A 23798-nucleotide genomic window follows, 5' to 3' on the forward strand; every position below is an offset into this window, starting at 1 on the left:
ACAAAAAAACCTGAACCTGTGTGGTGGAAAATCAATTCCACACTGCACAAATGAATAATTTTTGGCATGTTACAAAGATGTATGCATGATTAGGGCATCACATCAATAGCAGAGTTTACTTTAATCAATGTCTGAAGAGGTATCTGAGAGCAAGTGAGTCCATTACTCTAACACCTTCTGTGCCAATATACACGTATGAGTCAAATGTGCACAAAATTTTGCACACAAATCTATGAAAAGGTAATGAAGGTGACACGCAGAGGATTAACCCGTCGAGGACATGTCGGAAGTATACTTTGGCAAGGGTCCATGGGAAATGTGTGTTGTAGCAAAATCAGCCCATCCTCAATGGGTTATGAAGGATTTTTCTTTTAATATATGAATTGAAGCAATCCTGAAATACAGGAAGACAGAAATAAATTAATCCCTGTTGTAGACATTCAGCACGACTATGAAATAAAAATCTGCGTGGCTGATGGAATACATTTTTATCAAATCTCAAGTTTGTTAATCGTAATCGATGTGAGTTATAAAGCAAAGCAAATAATTATCTTCTATGTCTCGTGCAATGCCAATGGTCTAAACATCGCCTCGGCTCGGCGATCCTTGAGGTATCACTTATCAGCCCTCGCCTTCGGCTCGGCTCGGCCTGATACTAGAAATCTCGCGGATCACCTCGGCGATGTTAGATTGCACCATCGGCATCGCTCTCGCAGTCGATTATTATTTGCTTTTACTAAAGTCCCTGTGATACCGGTATAATTTAGTAACCGTTGTCGATCTCGAAATTAGTGGTGGTTACTGCGGTAGCCAGTAGTGTAATAATGTAAATAACAAAACAAAGTAAATTTACCTCAATTCTGCGGTGAAAGACGGATCTTCACTTGGAAAAGCCCACAGACAAAAACGTCTACACTAATAATACGAAACTGTCTTCGTTGATTCCCGGTGCGGTAGTGTCATCACTGCTCTGCTTGATAATTAATCAGTTGGTTAGATATCTACACTCTACTCACTCGTTGACATGACCTAGTAAATTCAATCCAAAATTGTCCAATGGAAACTTTTAGCAAAGTACGTCCACTTTGCGGTAGGTCGGAAGTGCCGCTACGGCGCTAGTATGAGTAGCTAGCTCGTGGTAGGTTATTGCTGTTGCGATGCACCCATCTTCCGCTCAATGCCCGTGCACATCGTTACCCCACCGGTTGTGCACGTACCGGACTATTGACTTGGTCGGGGTCCTATCTACTGAGCTACCTTTGCTGCTGGAGCGATCGAGCAGTGTACGAGCAGGGAGGTGACACCTTCCTGGTACGAGCATATGATGTGGTCCAAGGCAAGGGCAAGGGTGTTTGGACACACGGCTGGTGACTGATGGATGATGGTGAACGGACAATAGACAAGTTTAATATATGGAGGTATAGGGGGTGAAAGGGAGAGGATCGCCGTCTTCTTTCCTCCTCTTCCTAACCATTTTTACAGTCATTATTATGGATAAACACAGACCTCCCGCCATTCCCTACAGTGTCAGTGCAGCGGCACGAAATACGCACAGAAAAACAGACAAACAAACAAACCCGGCTATTTTGTGTGTTTTTGTGTTGTTGTCTTTTTATCCATCCCTGACAGAGCAGAGCGCCTCTTTGCACTTGTTTCTTTTCTCTTCCAATAACGATGAGTGCCTGATGTACATGGTCTATAACATGTAATTAAAAGCTTTGAACTGATATTTACTGAAAATGTTTATAGTGCACTGGCGTAAATTACGCCTATCTGATCTGACGATGCATCCCAACATCAACCGGGCATTTCGGGCAAGAGCCACATCGTAGGCCTACATGAATCGTTAATTACCATCATTACGGCTCAAGGTTCATCACCCATTTTGCAGTGATCGCACCAGGTAATGGTTGACTGCATGCCCTCATCCATGGGACTAAACGTACAGTAGGGCTCATACCAGTGGCGGATCCAGAGGGGGCGCGACCCCTCTGTTCTCTATTCAATGTGATACTATAGTATATAGTTGCAATTTCATGCCCCTTTATATTTCGTTAGCAAACAAACGAAATGAATAGAAATATTGAAATGAAACCCGGAAGTGGCACCAGAAACATTAGTTGCACCCCCCCCCCTTTACAGGTTTTCTGGATCCGCCCCTGTATATCATGCATCCAGGGGCGTGAACTGGGGTGGGAGGGAGGAGGGTGTGGTGGATTTATCCCTGTGTCCCACCTCACAAGATGGGGGGTGGCATGAACAATCATCCTCCCCCCTCCCCCGGCTTTAGGGGAGACATAAGTTTCATGAGTCTTATTCTGTATGCTAGTGTATATACACTTCTTCTCCTGGTTCATTATTGTAATTACAGTAGTTATCATTATCATTATTATTATCATTATTATTATTATTATTAACATTATTATTATTATTATTATTATTATTATCATTATTATTATCATCATCATTATCATAATCATTGTTATCATCATTATCATTGTCAACATCTTCGTCGTCGTTACCTTGGACGCTTCTGATCCCTAATAACATTTTTTTTATTGCGCACACAATACGGATCTATTTTTCTCACTTTTCTGATTAGTGGCTACATTCCTCATCAACCACAGGGCCCTGTTTTATGAAGAGTTAAAATTTATTATAAAGTTTATTTCAACTGTAAGTCTATGACAGCCTGTGTGAAAGGAAATTTAAAATCGATTTTATCTTTTGATAAAACGGGGCCCAGGTCTCTATTCAATGTGATACTATAGTATATAGTTGCAATTTCATGTTGTCGTTTATGTACATCAAATAATAAAAGATTTAACATACAGTGTTATACAATCACTTTGCATACAGTTCATAAACTGTTGAGAGGACTTTTAGACCTCGAAAGCCAGGCAGAGTAGCACAAAATAAAACCATTAATGTCAATCATTTTCATTTGCTATCAAACTTATATGGTATCGACCAATACTCAGTAAATCATAAGTAGAGAAAGTAAACTCGATATACGGTAAAGAAAATCTTTATTGGCGGAAACCAGACACCATCTCAGCAAATCAAAACTTCACGCTTCAACTGACCCTGTCCCTGTGAGTTTAGGGCCTTCATAAAATTATACTGATTGTTTGGTTTTGATTGTGGCGTTGTTTTTATTTCTACTCGGAAATTCCTCAAACACTAAGCACCGCCGTTTTTCCAACCATTCATTCCAATCATGATAATTACCTTAAGCTCGCTATGATTGGAACAAAAACTCATGCTATAACATAGGGTTAGTCATTGATAAGGTCTTATGATAATCATCATCAATTTTGCAACCATACATCCTCCATCGCTCCTCTCATCTTTGTAGGCCTGTATTGCTGCTTCTTCATCATTATGAACCACAGAGGTCCTTCCCTGTTGTATTTTACTAAAACATCGATTTTGTCTCGCTGAATTGAAGTCTTTGCAAAGTTTTAAACGTTACCGCTAAATGAATTCATGAAAAGTTCAACAATTTTTTGTTTGTTTGTTTTGTTTTTGTTTTGTTTTTTTGCCAAAGAATGATGTTGCTCTGTAAGCCATCACAAGAGGGCGATAATCAAATTGATTTGTACAACTCTCCACTCCATTGTCGCTATTTTTTTTTTTTTTTGGTGCTAAGATTACAGTATGTCGCTATCTTTCCTGGTAAGTTCTTTTTTTTGGGGGGGGGGGGGCACGCTTGTATTATGTGATTGCATAAGGTGAGATTAGAAAAGTGCTAGTATGACAAATTCCATGTACAACCAGTAACACTAATTAAGAAATCGTATATTCAGATATTTGACGATCCGATGGTACATAGCAGTGCTTGCCAATCAAGGTGGTCGTCTTTCTGTTACTGGCTATAGATGGGGTACTGACAGATTTAGTAACTCCAACCATGGACCCTACACCCAGGGTCCATGCTCCAACGGTTGCACCTGTCGATTGTGGAAACATTATTGATCTGAGATAATGGTCGTACATGTCTTTCTCAAGTTATCAACATTTTACATAAATAAAATTCAGGCCCGGTGCTGCGTATCTAAAAGTGGGGGGTGGGGGAGGGGGAAGTTGCCACTTCCGAGTTTCATCAGAGTTTCTGGCTAAAACTATGAGCAAAGGTGACTCAAAAAGAACTATTCATCGAGGAGCGCAGCCCCGAAGTGAATAGTTCTTTTGGAGGTACCGAGGCCCATACATAATTTAACCAAAGGCTCAAAATTAGACAAAGTCTATTTGTATTATATTTTGGATCAAAAGATTTTTAAAAATGGAAAAATGTGAGGCGAGAATTCGTGTGATGAATGTGTTGTTGTGTTGTAAAGGGACAGAAGCAGCACACGATGTCAGAATTGCTTTGTGATGTTACAATTGTTTTGTTCATAAATGTTACTACTTAGTACATTTCACAGAGTGACGGTGCGAACCAAATTAGCGCAATGTCAGAATTGCTTTATGACGTCACAATTATTTTGTTAGAAATTGATACATTTCACAGAGTGACGGTACGAAGTTGTGCGTAATTTTAAAAATTGCTTTGTGGCGTCACAATTGTTTTGTGAGAAATGTATTGTCACATTTTACAGTACGACGCAGTGCCCGATGTCAGAATTGCTTTGTGATGTCACAATTGTTTTGTTTTTTAAAAAAAAAGGCATGTTACATATCACAGAGTGACGGTACAAAAGCTGCGCACAATTTCATGATTGCTTTGTGACATCATTACCTCCGCCAAGAGCTGCCAAGGGAGGAGGTTTTGTTTTCATCGGCGTTGGTTTGTTTGTTTGTTGGTTTGTTTGTCCGGGTGCAAAATAACTCAAAACGTTGTGAACGGATATGGATGAAATTTACAGGAAAGGTTGAGAATGACACAAGGGACAGATGATTAAACTTTTGAAGTGATCCGGGGATTTTTATGGATTTTATGAAGGATATTTTGATATATATATATATATATATATATATATATATATATATATTTTTTTTTTTTTTTTTTAGGTTTGCATACGCGCACTAAAGTGCGTGCTCTATAGTTCTCCATAGATGTCAGGGCCGGTGAGGCGTGCAGCCCAGCTAGAAGTTGATGACGTAACAAAAGGCTTCTATATTGGGAAATCGGGCGATTTTTAACATGCATGGGACTATCGTACGGGAAAATCACTCTTCAGATCAGTATGAGAGAACAAGATCAGTGTTGGAAATCTCAGAGAGTGCTTCTCTAGTTTGCAAAGCTTCATGGAGTGTCAAACATGCCAACATTCTGACGTAGTTGAAAATCACGTGAGGCTTTTTCAAGCCAATCACTGGAGGATAAATTTGTATCCAAAATATAGATAAAGACATTCCAGCTGAGTGTATACGATATTCCTTCGAACCTGAAAGTTACACAAAAGAAACAACATTGGAGAAGGTTTAGCTTCCTGAAAGAATTTAAGCGACTATATACCCAGAGATGGCAAGTTCAAAACAAATTTATGAGTGAGATTTTCATGACTTGGCGTCTCGGCGCTCGCGCCGAACGAGGGGGGGGGGGGGGGATGGTGTACATGTCCCCCTCCCACAGTAGGGAGCTTTCTTTTTTTCTTCTTCTTCTTCTTCTTCTTTTTTTTTTTTTTTTTTTTTTTTTTTTTGGTTATTAGCTCTTAATAATGCGATCTGGTACATACTTAAGTGACTATTTTTTACTAATTTTGAAAAACAAAAGGGAAATATACCTTCAATTGCAACTATCACTTTAATCCAATATGCTCCTTATTTTTGGCCCAAGTTGCAGACTTCACCCGATGCGTGAGAGAGAGAGAGAGAAAAAAAAAATGGGTGCCATGCCTGAGATCGTGAGACAGGCCCTAAATGCGTGAGACTTGGTAGCTCTGTATACCTGCATGTTTATGTTTGATGATGGATCGATGCAGGGATGCGGATTGACAGACAAAACAAAAAGAGGTAGTTTTGTCGATTTTCCGGTCCAGGGTCTCCATCTCTCACCATCATCTTTTCATGATATAAACAGGGAAGGTTGTGATTACTAATACCACCAGTACATTTGGTCTCCCTCAACACCCTCCTCCTCCATTAACCCCCACCCCCATCAACAAAACAGTAATTTTCGAAATCTTGGAAAACAAAACACATGCTAAGAATGTGACTGAAGACAGTGACAGAATTTTGATAGTCGAATCCAAGTGAAGTGAAGTTGTGGCTGTGATTGCAGTCTGATTGCCTTACTAAAAGTGACAACAATGCATTCTCATCCACGAAGTTGCGTATTACGATTGTTTGTATGATTGACTCTTTTCTTGAGGTATATTGACAACAGAGATAGCGCTGCGTAGCTCCAGTGTGAATGCATACTACGTAGAATGCTCATATGAAAACTGCTAGAAGATCCTTTGCTTGAGCTTTGCGAGCTGCTGCATTGAACCCGTGTTATCTAGATCTACTGCATGCTGACCCCGCTTGCGTCGAGCTAGCTAGCTAGTGTGTATGGCTCGAACACTGTATGTTGATGCGGACATTCTTTGTTTACACGACTTGGAAGCATATCGGGCCGTCAGGTGAGTATTTTACGGGAGCAATTCGGCAGAGTTATTTCTTCATGAGATGCAAACATGATTAGGGAGCACTGGTATCCATTATTAATTCTATGCGCATTATATTTTGAAAGGTTTCTCAGAGAGCAGGTCGCATACACAGCCCTGTTGCTGTCTGTAGTCGCACACAGTCTAGCCACGGCCACAGTCACAACACGCAAACGTACCCAATCCTTGTACCAAACATAGGCAGCGGCTCTGGGAGCTAGCTAGCCGTCGATTGGACTATACAATGCAAACCACACACCGGAATGGCTGTCTCAGCTCCTCCTCCTTTGTCGTATACTCATTGCTGTGACATATTGAGTAAATTTATTTTGAGTTTTCAATTAATGTTCAGCTGAGCCACGAGAGATCTCATCAAAATAACCATTATTTCATTCAACTCATTTCTAACAAGGCTACCAGGGTATAAAGAATTTACTATTGTTTTCGATTCAACCCCTAACGTTACAACGAAATTATAATCTACTGTAAATTTAGACCTTGCATTGTTGTAATATCAAGTTCTAATTCTTATTCATGACTCTCCAACACCCTGGAAATAGAAGATTTGATGTATGCCTGAAGGAGTATGCGTGACATGACCATATTAAATTGACAAGCAAAGTCTATACCAAGTTAACTTATAACTATAGGCCCTAGACATGGTCTATGATACACGGCCCAGCCCAGTAACTGTTAGCTGTCTGCACTGCACACTTCTTTGATTCTGCTTTCATTACCGGTACTATGGAAGTGCAGACACACTGTTTTTGTGTGGGCAGGTGTTGGCCACTTCACGGAGTTAGAACCCTGCTCTTTGATCATATAATATGCAAGGAAAAAAAGCATGATTTTTACTTGCATGATTTGTGACTCGTACATGGGACCTCCATTTTATGTCCTATCCGACTTCGAAGACCAAGGGACAGTGTTTTGTCTCTTTAGAGGAGATGGTATGATTACACATAACATTGAGACCCGGGAATCAAACCCAGGTCAATCGGATAGGAAGGCAGACGCACTACTGGCACAGTCATATCACTGCCCTTTTAGACCATTTTTGTCTGTTAAAAAAAAATTGTAGTCCCACATATTCATAATTATTTATGCTGCATGCATAGTATGTATAGTAAGGGTACTAGGTCTCGCGCAGGGACTTAATGATCGCGCATAGCGTAACTGCGTATAGCAAGCAATATTACGCGTAGGACTAAGCGCAAAATTTGCCGATACGCCCATGGAATAAAAATACCTGACAACCGCTAAACATGAGAAGGAAGCAGGTAAGAAATTTTGATATCAAACAAATTTTTTACTAAATTTCCAATTGTTTGGAACAAATTTTTCACTCAATTTCCAATTTTTTACCTTATAATTTACCTACCTTAGCTTAAAATCTTTTTTTAAGGGTGTTGTAGCCTAGACGTGTCGTCTCGCTTGTCACATTCGTATGATCGTAACCGATAGAATTTGTAATTTGTTCGATCGATCGTTTATAATATTCTACGAAAGCCGAAGCACGCTACAGCCACAGAGAGGGGCAGACACTTTCACGCATGAAACTACATAGGGCAGCTGCGCGATCTTTACATACCCCGAGAAATTGAACGCATAAAATTAAGTCCGACATACAAACGGCGACAGCGCACTACTCCGTCATCGTATCATCAGGAGATTCTGGGAGGTGATTTTTCTGCATTTTCGTGATATTTATTGAGAAATTCAGGTACGATTGTGGAATAATTTTTATTATACGAGCATCACAAATTTTCGTGCGCGACATCTAGACCCCTCAACCATACAATGTATGAACTGGACCCAACCCCAGTGGATCAAGACAAAAGTAATTATGTTGTCCCATTGCTATACTTGTCCACAAAATTAGACAAGATGATTTTCTTCTCCAAAAAGCACCTCCCCACTCAATCTGTCATATAGGACCTAGATGTCATACTGTAAAAGTGGATATTTTCGCGCGACTAATTTTTCGCGCTTGGCCGGGTCAGAAGAGTTTCGCGTGTTTTAATTCCGCGGAATCTAGACATCATGCACAGGAACATATGGCAAGCAAAAATATTCGCGGGATTTTATTTTCGCGCTAGTTTCTGGTTGCGCGAAATGCGCGAAAATTTCAACACCGCGAAAATTTCCACTTTTACAGTAATTGCATTATTGGAGTATCGCACCAAGGTCAATAATGAATGGCTGTTCATCTGATGCCATTGAAGTTGATAGAAAGAATGCATTTTAACCATTGAACTCTGAGGAATTCTTTCAAACAGACAAAGTGAAAAAAGTTACATTGAAGCTAAAACAAAGAAAGTTTTGTTATTGTATGGTTTGTCCATGATTTTTTGAGGAACAATAAGAATAGTCAAGTAATCATGTGAAGCAGTGATGTTATTACTGGTACTGCTTATAAATTTCTTTTGAATGCACTGATGTATGATTTCAAAATCTTTGGTGGTTTATGATGTAGGTACTACAACATGTTCTCCCTTGAAAGTCATTGTTGGGTTATATGAATGATTTTAACACAGAGGATATTATCCATTTTACTTTGTTAAATAAAACCCAATAAATCAAGAGCTTGCTCCCATTGAAAAATTGAAAAATGATTTAGATTTAGCACCTTTTGGAAGCTTTTGGGTGCATGCACCATGATATTTGAGCAAATCACCCTGGAGGCTTGTCCACCAAGCAGGGCATTGTGCAAATTACAGTAATAATGAATAAGCCTCTACTAGCTGCTCCTGTCTCAAAGAGGGAGAATGAATGAGGAAGAAAATGTTCTGCTAAACTTCTGAGCACTTCAGAGTACATTGCACGAGACTTCCTGAAATATGAAAGTATGAAGTCAAGGTGGAAAAGGTACTTTGGAGATATTCTGCTCAAGAAAGAGAGTAGTCATTAGCTGTCATGTTGTGTACATTCTCCTTTTGATTATGTTCCTTCTAGTTCAGATGCTCTATGATAGTAGTTTTTGCATTTAGTGCTACAGATCATCGAAATAGGTTCTCTTGAAAAGCTGTGAAAAGCTGCACATATCAAGTTGATGGTCATATTAGTCAGAGTTATGAGACAATGCTAACCTATAATCCATACACATAACTTACTGGAGGTGTTTGTCTTTATTGTTTTGTTTTTCTCTAGGCCTGTGAGTAGTGAATGCTGCTCCCAAGAACCAAGACACAGCCACTGTGCTGCCATGAACGCTATTTGGAGCAGTGGCAATATTTGACATCTGTATACTTTTCTCTACCAGTAACAGCCATGAATTCTTCAGGCCGATCTGCAAAACTGTTAGGTTCTTTGCTGTACTGATGTAAGTTCAGCAGCAGTGTGTAGTCTACGTGTTTACTAACGCGACACAATCTACTACCCGTACTTGAGCAAAATGGAACAGGCAATCTGCAAATGAGACTTGGGCTTAAACATCTAACTGCCAGAATAGTTTTGACTAATGCATGCCATTGACATCCCTTGTGCATTCAAGTTTCCTGTCTCCTTGACGCTAATATTTTTAGTCTGGGTACATGTGTGAGCAGGAAAGAGGCCAAAAAAATTAAGCCTGCCATGGAAGGGTGGAGGGATGAGCGATTCTGGGCTCATCAATGGAGTGATCTACACCATAATTCGTCCGACAGGTATCCTACCTACTGCTGACATGGGGGACTCTGTTGTCAGGACAGAAATAAATAGCTGCCAAAGGCAGGATTGTCACTCATCATTACAACAACGTAGACCAGAGCTGAAAGGAATTGGAGATGGAGTAGCAGCAGGGAACTTGTGCCATAATGGGGCCTCAAATTTTGATGGCCACCAGTACCAGAACAGCTGTGGCTGTGATCCCCCAAAGTCAAGTGATGGCTCGGACAAGGTCTTGGAACCAAGTGATGAACAGCAACCAGAGGGTGCCACAGAAGTAGGCTTCTCCAACATTTGTGATGCTCCTACACTGGCAGATGAGTCTGAGAAACCAACTTCAATGCAGGCAGGCCATATGGTCACAGGACATTCCTGTGTTAAGTGCTTGGACACCTGTGTGTGCTTCAATCGTGAAGGCTCAAGATTCTTGTCACCTGGCATCAGTGATGCCTGCTCCTCATCTCCTCGGATGAACTCACCACTGAGTGACACTGGACAGCAACCTCTTTGCCAACTGGAACCAGTGTCTATGAGATCAAGTGAGAATTTTAGTGATGGGAGGTTGGTCTTGTCAGAAGACCAGGGGCAATCATGTCATCATCAAAGCAATGATCTTCCTCCACCTGATAGTCAAGAAACTGCCAACAGTAGCAATTCTGTTATTTCAGACTCGTTCTCGGCCATTTATGGATCAAACCAATGCAGTGGTGTAGAGAGTGCCTGTACAATAGCAGACTTAGTGGAGCAGTCAGTGTGTGGAGAATTACGACTTTGTGGACCACAATCTTCTCGAGCTGTTGAGGAGCATCTTAAAATACCTGACCCCATGGGTACCTGTAGTGATGTGACAAGAGAGAGAACTTCTGATCATTGTATAGTAGATGAGGGGATTGGTACCACTAGCCACAAAGATTTTCCAGTTTTTGCTAACAGTGAAGAAACCCATACCAGTGAGCAGAAAAGTGCAGATCCCACAATTACACAAGTAGTACAAACCAGGTGTCTGGATCAAGTTGTCAGAGACAGTGCAGCAGAAAGTTCACCAGCATTTGAGAGTCGGCACAGTGATTGCCCTCTACCAAGTAAAGGGAACATGAGTCTCCCCAGAAAAAATGATGAAGGAGCAGTTGAAAATGTGTCTGCTGAAAAATTTACATCAGATGCAGCACTTGGGGAGTATTATGAAGAGACATTAGCAGGAGAGGGGATTGTCAAAAGCGCAAATGAATCTGAACATTCTGTAAGGGATGCTGTTATTAAGCAGACAGGTGAAATTGAGAGGACTAAAGGGAGGATGAATTCAGAGCATTCTCATGACCACTCAGGAAATGGCAGTCAAGTCGGTTCTGAGATAGATACTGGGAATTCTCCATACATGTCACAAAAAGGAGCAGAAAATGAGATAGACTTCAGTCAGAGTCAAGTCAAGGAAACGAAAGAGACAACACAAGTTGAAATGGAGGTAGGAATGGGTCAGCCTCTGAAGAAGGATGAAAAGGGAAGTGTGCAATTTGAGGGAGAAAAAGGAGCTGCTCAAACTAGCAGTCGGCATGATGGACGCACAGATGAGAAGTGTGACAAATTTTCAGGAACACTGAGAACTAATATAGAGTTGGGGCATGAGACACATATGTGTACCATGGTGAAGTTCGCCAACGGCATCTGCAAATACATCAAAGATGAACCAGTTAGTGATGGAGAGGATTCCTTTTATTGCAGCAACACCAGAGGAAACGATGAGACGTATGCTGATGCTGACATGGACCTCACCCACATTCAAAGACATCTGAAAAGAGAACCACCTTCAGCTGAGACTCAGGAAGGTTCCCAGTCCTTCGGAGGCCCTGCATTGCAACAAAGTCCAGAGAGGACCGACTCGGACCTTTCACAAACATGTGCGGACAAGACAGGGACTTTCTTCACTCCTGAAACAGACAGTAGTGGGAGCAGTTTGATTCCTGGTTCCACAGAGAGGGAAGCTGCCACTGATGGCCAATCCAGCTGCGAATATGACAGTGAAGGATGGCAACTTGGCTCTGACGATGGACAGGTAAGCTATCCCCTGACAATTTATATGCTTGATTTCATTGTCAAATTGGGACAACGACTGCTACCCTGAAAGCGATATGCAGCAGAATTTAAGAAATGGGAAGCATCCAATTGAAACATTAGAATCAAGAGACTTTGATGTCACTCACAGGAAGGAGAAACATATGCCAGTGCATAGAAATAGGTAGGAATTAGAATTACAGGCATCTTCATTTATAAAAGTCTTTTGGACCACGAATATTGAAATTTTGTTATCCAAAAGGCATTTTGCACCATACAGGTTTTAAGATGATGATTTGGGGACTTTAATTTGTACTTTGGTGTACAGACAAAATTTTGTTATAATCTTATTTTTTGTAACTGAACACCATGAAATGTCTGTCAGCCATCACTTACCAATGAACTGAGAAATTTAAACCCTTACTCACTTCTCCTAACACCAACTAAGTGTAGTGGCAAAACTTATGTAGCAACAATACTTTTGAACTTATAACTCCTGCTAGTCTTTTCCAAAGACCCAGAGCAAGTTTGTACACTGTTTTCTTCATTGGGAAAACGTGTACTGGATATGCTGTTATTTTTGCGTACAGATATTTTCGCGAATGACGAGTTCATAGACATTTTCGCAAGATGTTGTTTTCGCGAATCGACACCGACGCTTACATTAATGCTCTATTAACAAAGCTCATGGAGACAATTTCAAGTGTTGTTAAATTCGCAAACCAACTGTGATTCGCGAAGTTCGCAAAAATTAAACCGTCACAAAAATACAGCTTATGCAAATACAGTACCATACTACATTTACTCAGTACTGTTACATGTTTTGAAATACCCCTTGATCATGCTCTTTCATCATGCGCTCATTTTTATGACTTTTTAAAAAAATGAATAGATATGCCAGAAATATCTATGCTGGTGACTTGAATATCTGTTTGTCCTTTATGTAGACATTGTTACTCAAATATCTCTTCCTCCCTGTCTCATAATTACCCCATAAATAATATAAATCGTCACATGATAAATCAGTACAGTTTGCTGATGTACATTTTTTTTTTTAATAGTCTGTACGATCCTTTCTGACTGCAGACAAGAAACAGAGCAATTTTGATGATAGGTATCATTTCAGTTGATATTGAATGAAAGGATATTTGACATCTGTTTAAAAGATCCTTTACAAGACTTGATTTTTGTTACAAGTGTACGTCACAACAACCCAATGAAGCATTGTTGGTCAAAGACATAATGTTTATGGTGCAACATTTGCCTTTCAGGAATAAAGCAAGATACCTCTGTTTGTTTGTTTGTTTTTCTGTCTGCAGGGAAAAAGCACAGCTTCAACACTGCATAGAGATGAGAGCAATGATGGGATGTCTTGTGGTAAAGGTAAGATTATTTGGGGTTGCTTGTTTTGTTGGTTTGTGAGAATTCTACTTCAGTATCAGTGTCGTGTCATCATAATTTGAAAGTTACCAAAAGATTACCACAAACATACATGTATTTTGAATGTTTAGCCGCCATGTAGGCCTACACTGGGGCAAATTACCACAACAAAGTTACTATGCTGTGTCCGGTTGATTAATCAAACTGATTGTGACACAAGTAGAATGCATTGATATTGGAAGACACAAAGCTAAAGACTATTATGGTGCTTATGAAAACAGTCACCTCATTTGCACATGGTGTATCTTATGTGACTTTTTAAAATTTTAAACGATTAATACCAGCTTCTGCAATGTTGACCAAGTATACAATTTCCACAGCATGTTATCTCCGCTCATATCATACTTTGCTGATTGTTTGAAAAGAAGAAGCTGCAGCAGTTTCATAGAGAAACTTTATGCTGCTGGCAGAGAGACTGTGAGATGTTTTATGAGACACACTGAAAAAAAAAGCACATTAAAACTTTGTGCAGACTAGCAGTAGTTGTATCTTTGTGCAGAACATTTTGAAGGCAATGAGAATGAATTTTGAAATGTGCAGGGTATGAAGCCTGTTGCAATTCAACATTGTGAAATTTTTAGCACTCTCTTTGTTCATAGTCTGTCAAAGTCAGCTTTTATAGTTGAATTTTATGTCATTAGTACTGATCTCATATATCTGAGTGTAACTACTTATGTGACTAAAATAAATGTGAGAATTTTTGCAGTAATATCTAGTATTTCAGTTCTTAATCACTGCATTTTTTTTTTTTTTGGGGGGGGGGGCATTTTCTTGTAGTTACCTTTGTTATCGTGTAACAATATTGTTGTCATGAATGGGTCATAGTGGTGAAGAGGTAGAGGAAAAAACAAGTCAAACAGATGTACAGTCCAAGAAGAGACTGCAGGAAAGAAGTGAAGCAACCTATTTCTTAGAAGATGTCACTCAAAGAACATATTTGATAGTGTGTGGCTGGAGTGTTAACACCTTTGATTGCAAAGAACTGGATGCAGCAGCCAAGTTATCTGGGCAGGAAGTTTCAATCCTGAGATTTTTCCAGCACATTGTGGATTTTGATTCTGTTACGATCAAATCATGCACGAGTAAAGCTTTGACTAAAATCCAGTGAAAACAAGTACAAAATTGTCTCAAAATGGTGAGACCTTGATGTTCAGTATTTGCAAATATGCTTCTACAATTTTTTATTTTTTATTTTTTTTTTTAGATTGATGTATTTTGTGTGTGCATCCTCTTTTCATACAGAATTCTGTGCTGCTGTCCGATGTCCAGATTGTAAGAAACTGACATGCACCTGTAAGATGGAAGAACACAAGCTCACCTGCACACAGAGCAGTGATCTTGACACCGGCTTTGTGGAAGCAACCTGTACATGTCCTGAGTGTGGGGTTGACTTTTACAAGAAGGAGGATCTTACCATTCACCTCAGCATCCATGAAGTGCTGGCTCGTAATGCCCAAAAGATGCGGGAGACGTGCTCGCCAGAGCCCCATGGGTGTGTTCGGGAGGATTCTCAGAATGTCAACAATGAACCGAATGCGAGCAATGAAGTCTCGAGGTGCAGCATCTGTGAACGGACATTTCCTGACCCAACAATGGGGCCATACCACGAAATGATGCACGAGAAGTACCCTGTCCACTGTTCCAAGTGCAATGTCTTCTTCAGCACATTGCTCGACCTGCACCAGCAGCGCTGCTTTGGCAAGAAGCATCACAAAGTGTTCAAATATCGTTGCGCAAAGTGCAGATGCATCAAGCTGGACTCGCACAAGATGATGAGACACAGGGCTAGGTGTGATGGTCATAAGGAGATGTGCGGAAAGTGCAAGCAGAAATTTTACACTTTTAAGGAGTTGGCAAGACATGTAGAGGTATGCCCTTCTGATTGCAAGGACGCACAGATGGTGGAGGAACACAAATTAAAAGTGTCTCAGAAAGAAGTTAATGGGCCATCTTTAAGTTTCGGAAAAATGAAGGATAAGCATTTAGAACATTCAGCTGCTCGAAAACGTAAGCGTAAGAAAATTAAGAAGAAAAAAAGGTCAGCAGTGCTGGAGAAAGTTACAGATCTACCAGAGAACATTGTAGCAACATCACAGGAGAACTGCCAGATTTGTGGAAGGCATTCACCAGAATTGATTCAAAGTCATGCGAAATCAAATGAATTACATAAATTGTGCTCAGATTGTATGCCCAAGGTGCTTGAACGCTCGGGAATGTCAAAGTCTAGGAAGAGAATTTTCTCCCCATGTCATGAGGTTTCTGAGAAATCATCTATGTTAGCATCACCATTATCCCAGACAGACCCTTCCAGTGTGATCTCTACTATGGTTGGGAATACATGGACCCCATTGACCAAGAAGGCTAGAAAATCCCCTGACAAAGTATGTGTGGGTTGTGGCTGCAATTTTGAGGATTTTCCAAGCTTACGCAAACACGTTTCAGAGTGCAAAGCTATTGACAACAAGAAGCAGTCACTGCAAGAGTTTGCTGATTCAGAGAAAACTCCACCAACACCATATCAGCAGCTGAACCACACACCACCGTCTCAGCAGATTCACTGCACATCAGCTATTGCATCAATGTCAACTTCCATAGACGATGTCGCCATGGGATCACCTCTAAAAGATACATCACAAAGGTCTGCTGTTGAATTTGCCGAGGTAGCCAAATCATCCTCACCTCTATCTGTCAGAGTTCCCTCTGAGCGAGAAGCAGCTGTAAGTAGCTCCGACAGTCGGCCTCTGGGCTGCAGGCTTGAGAATCCACATCAGGTGCCAGCCAAGAGTTTTGAGAGGAACATTGTTTGTGTCAAGGGAGGCATTACCAATACAAGGACCAAGACTCCAACTGGGGACCAGATTTCCAAAACACTGCACATTCTGGAACAAATAGATGCTAGCTTTCATTCTTTAGCTAAAATGAATGCTTCCTCATCCTCATCAGGCCAGCAGACACATCAGTGCGTTGTTTCTCATCATGGGAACAGCAACCCTGTGCACAAACAGGAAGACACTGGGGCAGGTCGGCCAAACAGTTCTCTCTCATCTAAGCACATTGTAACAGTATGTAGCAGTGAGCATGAGAAGAAAGCTGAAAGGGGCACAGATGATGTCACCAAGCAACCTTCTTTCCAGAATCCTCCAAGCAGTGGGACCCTTATCCAGAGCTGCAAGGACTCGCAAATTGAAAAATGCTCTCTCGCTGGTGGCCTTCGATCCTTGGAGTCAAAGGATGTTATGCCAGAAGAGAGTATCCAGGAATCAGCCTTATATGTTCCCATCCCAGTGGCTGACACAACTCATCAGATGTCCCTTGTACCTCAAGTCTCCAAGTGTGTATCATTAGCAGCAAATTCCACCTCATCTGAGAGAGTAGGAAATGTGGCTATCCCTACACTGCCACTATCAGTTATCAAACAGGATTTTGAAGAAGTAAGGAAAGGTGGTAACAATGACAGCCCCAATGGGATCATTTGCAACCGAGGGATGGAGCAGCAGTCACCGTCTCACCAAGATGCCAGTGAAAGGAAACCCAATGACAAATCTTGCCAAGATGCCCCTCCAGAAATGGGCATTTCCTCTGTATTTAAAGACTGCAGAAAGCGACTAGTCCCCAAAAGGCTTCACACACTGAGAAATGAAATGAAAGTGACCGGTGGAAACTCAAAAAATAAAGGCATGTGTGGGGATGTCTTGATACAGGAACCCAGTGCTGTTCTATCAGACTCTGTCTCGACTTCAGTTAAAGTAGAACCTGATGTGGAGAGAGGGAATTCTGCAAAATGTGATATTGCATCCGGTGGGGATGATGTGACACACTTCTGTGTTTACTGCTTGGAGGAGTATCATTCCAGGGAGAAGCTGTGGATGCATGCTGCTGTTTGCCGGGACGCCCACTTAGTATCCATATCCAGTCAGGTGACAGGAGGCCTCGAACGAGAACTCAATGGTCTAACAGTAGCAAAGTTGAATGACCCTGTCCCCTTCACAGTCGTGAATACGACCTATGGAAGCCGAAATAAAGAGTTTTGCGGTGACATCGATGTAAATCTTAAGCTTATCTCAGTCTGCAAAAATGAACAGATGAGGCAACAGCTTATCATGCGGATGAAGTCCAGAAAGAAGAAGAAAAAGAAGAAGGAGAAGAAGAAAAAGAAGAAGAAGAAGAAGTCCCGACTGCCTTTTTCATTTTCCAGAGGTCACAGACATAGACACCGAGATGTGAGACGTGCAGTGCATCTGAAATGTGAGTTGTGCAATCGGAAATTTGAATCACGGAAACAATTTGAAAAACACAAGCGTGCTCATGTCACCAAGCGTGTCAAAAAGAAACTGAAACTGGAGCTGAGAAAGCTGAGTCCTTCGGAGTGTGCAGAGTACAGCAGGGATTGTGGGTCGCTGGAACAGAGTGTTGTGGTCAAAGGTCAGAAACCCATCCAGATGTCTGTTGTGAAAGTTGAACCATCTAGCACCAAGAATGTGCACTTACTCTCAGAAGCTCCCTCGGAGTGTGGAGAGTATAGCAGGGATTGTGGGTCGCTGGAACAGAGTGCTGTGGTCAAGGGTCAGAAAACCATCCAGATGTCTGCTGTGAAAGTCGAACCGTCTAACAATGTGCACTCACTCTCGGAAGCTGGCGTCACGATGTCGCTGGGTGAGTCTTGCGTGATGCAAGCCACAGCAAACAATTCCGTCCTCGATGCAACAGAGCCAGCTGCGCCGAGAGACAACGGAGCTAGCAGCAGCAGTAGCAAACACAGAGTGGATGAATCCCAAAGCATCCCAATGCCAGCTTGCAATGGTGAACCGAAGAAGAAGAAATCTCCCAGCGTTGTTGGCGTGACTTTTCCTCCAGTTATTGAGGTGTTCTGCCAGGTGTGTGGACAGAAATTTGGTCATCCATCAACATTAGAGAGACACGCCAAGCTGCATCAGAGCTAGGTTTGTTCAGAGACATTGAGGCCCGAATTCACCAAGGTGGTACAAATGAAACCATGGTTTAAACCATGGACAAAAACCATGGAGTGCCAAGTGTCGCATGGAATATCTTGTTACGATATTGCTCATTTCGTCGACAAAATGACTGTTTCGTTAACGAAATTATCATTTCGTGGACGAAATGTTCATTTAGTTACAAAATATTATAATTTCATTACAAAATAATAATTTCATCGACGAAATGACGAAATTTCATAACGCAATATTCCATGTGACACTTGGCGCTCCATGGTTTTTGTCCATGGTTTAAACCATGGTTTCATTTGTACCACCTTCGTGAATTCGGGCCTGAGAGTCCATCTGATAAAAGACTTGCAACAGAAATATTGCTTGGCAGCCATGACTATCAGCCACATATAGTTCAAATCACATAGAGGCTGAGACAAGTTTAATTTTCAGCATTGAATGGCTATTTGTGTTATGTTTAGGTATCAAAATGCAATTCTGCATTTAAAATTGATGTTGATAAATACAGCAAAATTAGACGTTGGAGAAGTTTTTTTTTTTTTTTTTTTTTTTTCATCCGAAGTAATTGTGTAAGGTATAAAAGTAAATGGAATTTGCAAGTTTCACAGGCTTTCATGTAACAGTGATCAGATTGTAATAATCATAATGTCATTGGGGGTGATGTTGTCATCACCTCAAAGTCCTGTATTGACTTGTATGTAAATTTAAGCTAATTTTCCTGTGTTGATAGGAAATCAAAAGAGATGAGTTGTATCCTTGGATCCTTGGCATCAATATGATTACTTTTCAAGGGGGATTTTTTTTTTTTTTTTTTTTTTTTTTTTTTTTTTTTTGAGGGGGTGGGGGAGAGAATAGCTTGCCAAATAGTATTGTAATTTTTTGTGGATGTGTGGTTTCAACCAATATCACTGCTTGTGAAACCAATGAAAACTTAACAATTCTTGGGTTGAGGCATTTTGTTCATGTGATTTTCCTCTATTCATTACATTATCGACTCAACCATGTTGTGGAATAGCACTCTACGTATTTACATGTATATGATCCATTTCTTTACATTCAGTCTCTTAGTACAGAGTTTCAACTGTAGATCTTGTCCCTTTAGCAGGCAGGGAGCACAGCAAAAACTTGCTTTGTATACTTCCACTACAAAGTGTCACCAGAGGCATTATGTTTTCAGGTTGTCTGTCCATTGTTAATAGTACATAGTACATTCATTGCCCGACAGTAATTCTATTGGGAAGTTTTGTGGCGTGGGGTCGAGGGTCAAAGGTAAGTTTAAAAGGCCAAAATTACACTATTTAATGCTGAAATTTCACTATTTTCTCCCAACATATGAAATGTATGTACAAACATAGAAATTCAACTTGGTATATGCCTGCAGTAGGCCAACCTAGTGCCAATGTTTCTGTAGTAGAAGAAGAAGAAGGAGGAGGAGGAGGAGGAGGAGGAGGAGGAGGAGGAGGAGGAGGAGGAGGAGGAGGAGGAGGAGGAGGAGGAGGAGGAATGGGCCATGGGATCCAAAGTCAAGGGTCAAATGTCAAATGAAACTTGATTAAAAGAATTTATATTAACTACATGTACATTTGTACTCAACATGTTTTGGGGTTGTGTTGTAAAACTTTCAAATATGTCATTGCAATTTCTTGCCAATCCCATAAAACTGTCATCTCATGTTGTCAAGATGTACTGTAGACCTATAAGGAGATAAATGTGATATAGTGGAGGCAGACTGGTCACCTTAGCCACATTTCTGTTTTTATGGTTGCTGTTGAAGTTTGTGTTCATCATCATTATTGCGCAAAATTTTGAGATGTTCTTGACACATATTTTTGTCTCTACTTTGGGGAAAACTTCACACCAGTAATGGTGATGTTGACCATGTACACATTCATTCTTTGGTACAATAACATATTGGTCAAAATGCATTCCAAGATGTAATGTGCATAAAAGGCAGGTTCCAGCAACTGAATTTTTATAAATGTACCAGGAACTTTTTTTTCTTTTTTTTTTTTTTTTTTTGGGGGGGGGGGGGGGCTCTTTGTATACATGTGCAAATTATAAGCTTTCTTACTGGCTTTCACCCCAACTGTGTCCAGAAAATATGATATCTTGTAATTTATGGCCAATCATATTCCTTTATTCTTTTTGAGACCTGCCGTTGTGGAAATTGAAAAGAGTCTATTATAAGCATAATACAGTGTACTCCCGTTATAACGAACTCGGTTATAGCGAAATTCCTGTTACAACGAAGTAAGAATTTAGGCCGCAACATTATTCGCTCTATATTTTGTATTGTTCATTTGTTCGTTTATATTAATAAAATTTCTATATAACAAAAGAAAACTGCTGGTCCCGAGGACTTCGTTATAACGGGAGTCCACCGTATGTACAATGTATATCCAGCTGTGATAAAGAAATGTCAGTTGGCTATTTTCAGACTTTTTCTCATAATGTTATACCCCAGCGTGGTAATTTAGGACACAGCAGTGACAAGGCATGCTGGTAGTAGAGTTGTACAAGTACAAAATGTACAACATTTCATAAGGAGTTCATTTATGTAACAATGAACTGGATATGTGCATTGTACTTACATGTACCATTCCACTACCTGCAGTAAAGTTTGCAGTGTTCATGACCCTTACTGAAATAATTGTTATGTACAGTAGGTATTTAAGACAATATAGTAATCAATTGTTGTTTTTTTGTTGTTTTTTAAATGATGTTTGTCTATATGTGTACACTGTATCAGATAGTGAACATCATGAATAGTATAAAACTTGCCCCTGTTTTCTTCTGGTTATTCACACAATCATGGATTGAGCATGTTATGTGCTTACTGATTCAAGGAGATGTGACTACAAAGCACAGAGTGGTCAGCAAAATGATTGAATTTTATATATTCATTTGTTTATAATTTATTTATTGTCTCTGCCAAGACAAATGAGGGATGCTTAACAGTCAGTAATCCTTCAGTAGCCTGATCTTTACAGTGACTGAACTTGTCTGCAAAGATGATAGATGATTATGATTTACGTCTGCAATATCACAAGCCATTTATGAACTCACAATCATTTAGCAAGAAAGTTAACTGCTGAAATTTTTACGCATGTGCGTCACAGTTGGACATTTTGACCAACTTTAATCTCCGCTCAATGTGGTGCAGGCAGAAGAGAAAAGCCCAACGTTCAGTGGGAACAAGACTCATAAGCTTGCAATGAGAGGATTTGAACTTGTACTCAATATAGTCTTGAGGTCAGGGTTGAAAGTTCAAGATGAAATGCATAGATGGTGATGTTTTGTGTGATAACTCCAGGGTTGAAGTGAAAGACCCAGTAGAATGGTGAGTCATGGGTAGCCTAGCAAGGATGTTGGGCTTCATGTTTTGGAAAGTCATAGACCAGGAGGAAAGGTTAAGAACAGTATGTTTTGCAGGCAGTATTGTGGAGTAAATGGTAACAACTCATTCAGTTCAAATAGAACAGATCAGAGTCATTGGCTGCACATACATGTAGGGAGACTGACCAGAAACTCAAGTTTATATTTTTAGCTCACCTGAGGTGAATGGCTCAAGTGAGCTACTGTACTGTGATGGTCCATCATGCGTATTAAAGGGTGTGTACAGTTCTGGTCGAGGTGAGGATTTAGCTTTTAAAGCTTTGCGAGATATTCAGAAATCACTCTATGAGATGTCAAAGAGCATGCAGTTCTAAGGGGTATCAAAAGTTTATTCGATGAAAATCGGTTTTGAAATGGCTGAGATATCCAAAAACAAGGTGAAACAAAGAGATCCTAATAAAGTTGTGGCATGTTGCCTTTTATTATTAGCACTTTTTTGGATATCTCAGCCATTTGAAAACCAATTTTCATCAAATAAACGTTGAATCCTTCTTAAAATTGCATGCTCTTTCATATTTCATAAGAGGCTTTTCATTATCTTACTTATGAATGTTCAAAACATGAATCCCCACCTCAACCAGTACTGTACAGTCCCTTTAAACTTTTGTTTTCACATTTTCATCTTCTTAGAAAACTGGCAACTGAAATTTTGACCAAACTTGACAGGAGTTATCAATATGAGAGGGGGTTCATAGCATTTACAAATGGTGGGCAATTGCCCATAGGGCCCTTTTGCAGAGCCCAAATACCCTAGATGAGGAGTGTTATGCCCATGGGGCGTGCAGCAAGCCCCATATCTCAATTTTCTTTGAAATAGTTTGCCTCAAGTAAAGTTCCATGAAATGAAGGTAAATTGTGATGCTTATCAGGTGGATGCTAGACCCTGGGGTTTCTTCTTTTTCAAATCTTGAACACACTAATCTTTGGTGTAGAATGAAGAAAAAGAAGAAGAAGCTCGATACGGATATGGTGCTTTATCTTGACCTAATTGTATATGAGACTTAATCATCTATAGAGTAATTTTTACTCTCAAAATCTCTGATAAAAAGCACAGAAAGTTCCATTTTCACATGTGACAGAAGACAAAACAGAACAAAAATAGCAAATACATTTTGTTCATGTGTTCAGTTTCCAGATGACAATCGGTATGTTGTGAGTTTGATGATTTGTACATTGTGAGTTATATGTACAATAGTACGTAGATTATGCTCTTCATACAATGATTGTTGTACTTTTTACCGTGTAATCGGTAAAGCTAGCAATTCGTTTGCAACTTCATAATGTCAGTGAAACTGAATGTACAAAGCGATTTGTGACTGTCATTTTGTACAAAGCAAGATTTAAATTTTGTGGTTTTAAGAATAAAGGTACAATGTATCTGAGCAAAGCAAACAACAACATTGTTACTTCTCTGCTACGTCTCTTGATCTTGATGCTTGATATTTTTTCCCCTTTTTGAATTTTCCTCACATTGTTCTACACATGTGACATCATAAACTATAGTAATCTTCTGAACAGATAGTCCAATATTTTTCTCAAACTTTTACTGATATGTTACTGATAGTACAGTGTACTCCCATTAAAATGAATACATTTAAAACGAGATTCTGGTTGCAACAAAGTAAAAATAAGACCATTGTAAGGATTTGATGCACACACACACACACATCTTCATAAGCAGTCTTGTAATTTATTATTATTGTTATTATTA

The 23798-nt window shown here is 40.1% G+C and overlaps 2 protein-coding genes across 2 annotated transcripts in view; one reads left to right on the forward strand and one right to left on the reverse strand.

Moving 5' to 3' along the window:
* LOC140230764 (multiple C2 and transmembrane domain-containing protein 1-like) overlaps positions 1 to 1027 on the reverse strand; it is a 101493-nt gene extending 100466 nt beyond the window's left edge. Inside the window, exon 1 of the mRNA XM_072310902.1 lies at positions 854 to 1027. The gene's annotated coding sequence lies outside the window, so the exon portion shown is untranslated. The remainder of the gene's footprint in view (positions 1 to 853) is intronic.
* A 9220-nt stretch (positions 1028 to 10247) lies between these two features.
* Positions 10248 to 18681, forward strand: LOC140230766 (uncharacterized). Its single transcript, XM_072310904.1, has 3 exons — positions 10248 to 12288; positions 13607 to 13670; positions 14970 to 18681. The coding sequence occupies exons 1-3, from the start codon at positions 10258 to 10260 to the stop codon at positions 18665 to 18667; spliced, it is 5793 nt and encodes a 1930-aa protein (XP_072167005.1). The 5' UTR covers positions 10248 to 10257; the 3' UTR covers positions 18668 to 18681.
* The last annotated feature ends 5117 nt before the right edge of the window (positions 18682 to 23798 follow it).

Source organism: Diadema setosum, chromosome 7 (genome assembly GCF_964275005.1).
Source record: "Diadema setosum chromosome 7, eeDiaSeto1, whole genome shotgun sequence".
NCBI classification, from domain to species: Eukaryota; Metazoa; Echinodermata; class Echinoidea; order Diadematoida; family Diadematidae; genus Diadema; species Diadema setosum.

Coding starts and splice junctions, on each gene's coding strand:
- LOC140230766 (XM_072310904.1), top strand. CDS start 10,258: ATGGGGGACTCTGTTGTCAGGACAGAAATAAATAGCTGCCAAAGGCAG. Junction 12,289..13,606: donor TTGGCTCTGACGATGGACAG/GTAAGCTATCCC, acceptor TTCTGTCTGCAG/GGAAAAAGCACAGCTTCAAC. Junction 13,671..14,969: donor TGGGATGTCTTGTGGTAAAG/GTAAGATTATTT, acceptor CTTTTCATACAG/AATTCTGTGCTGCTGTCCGA.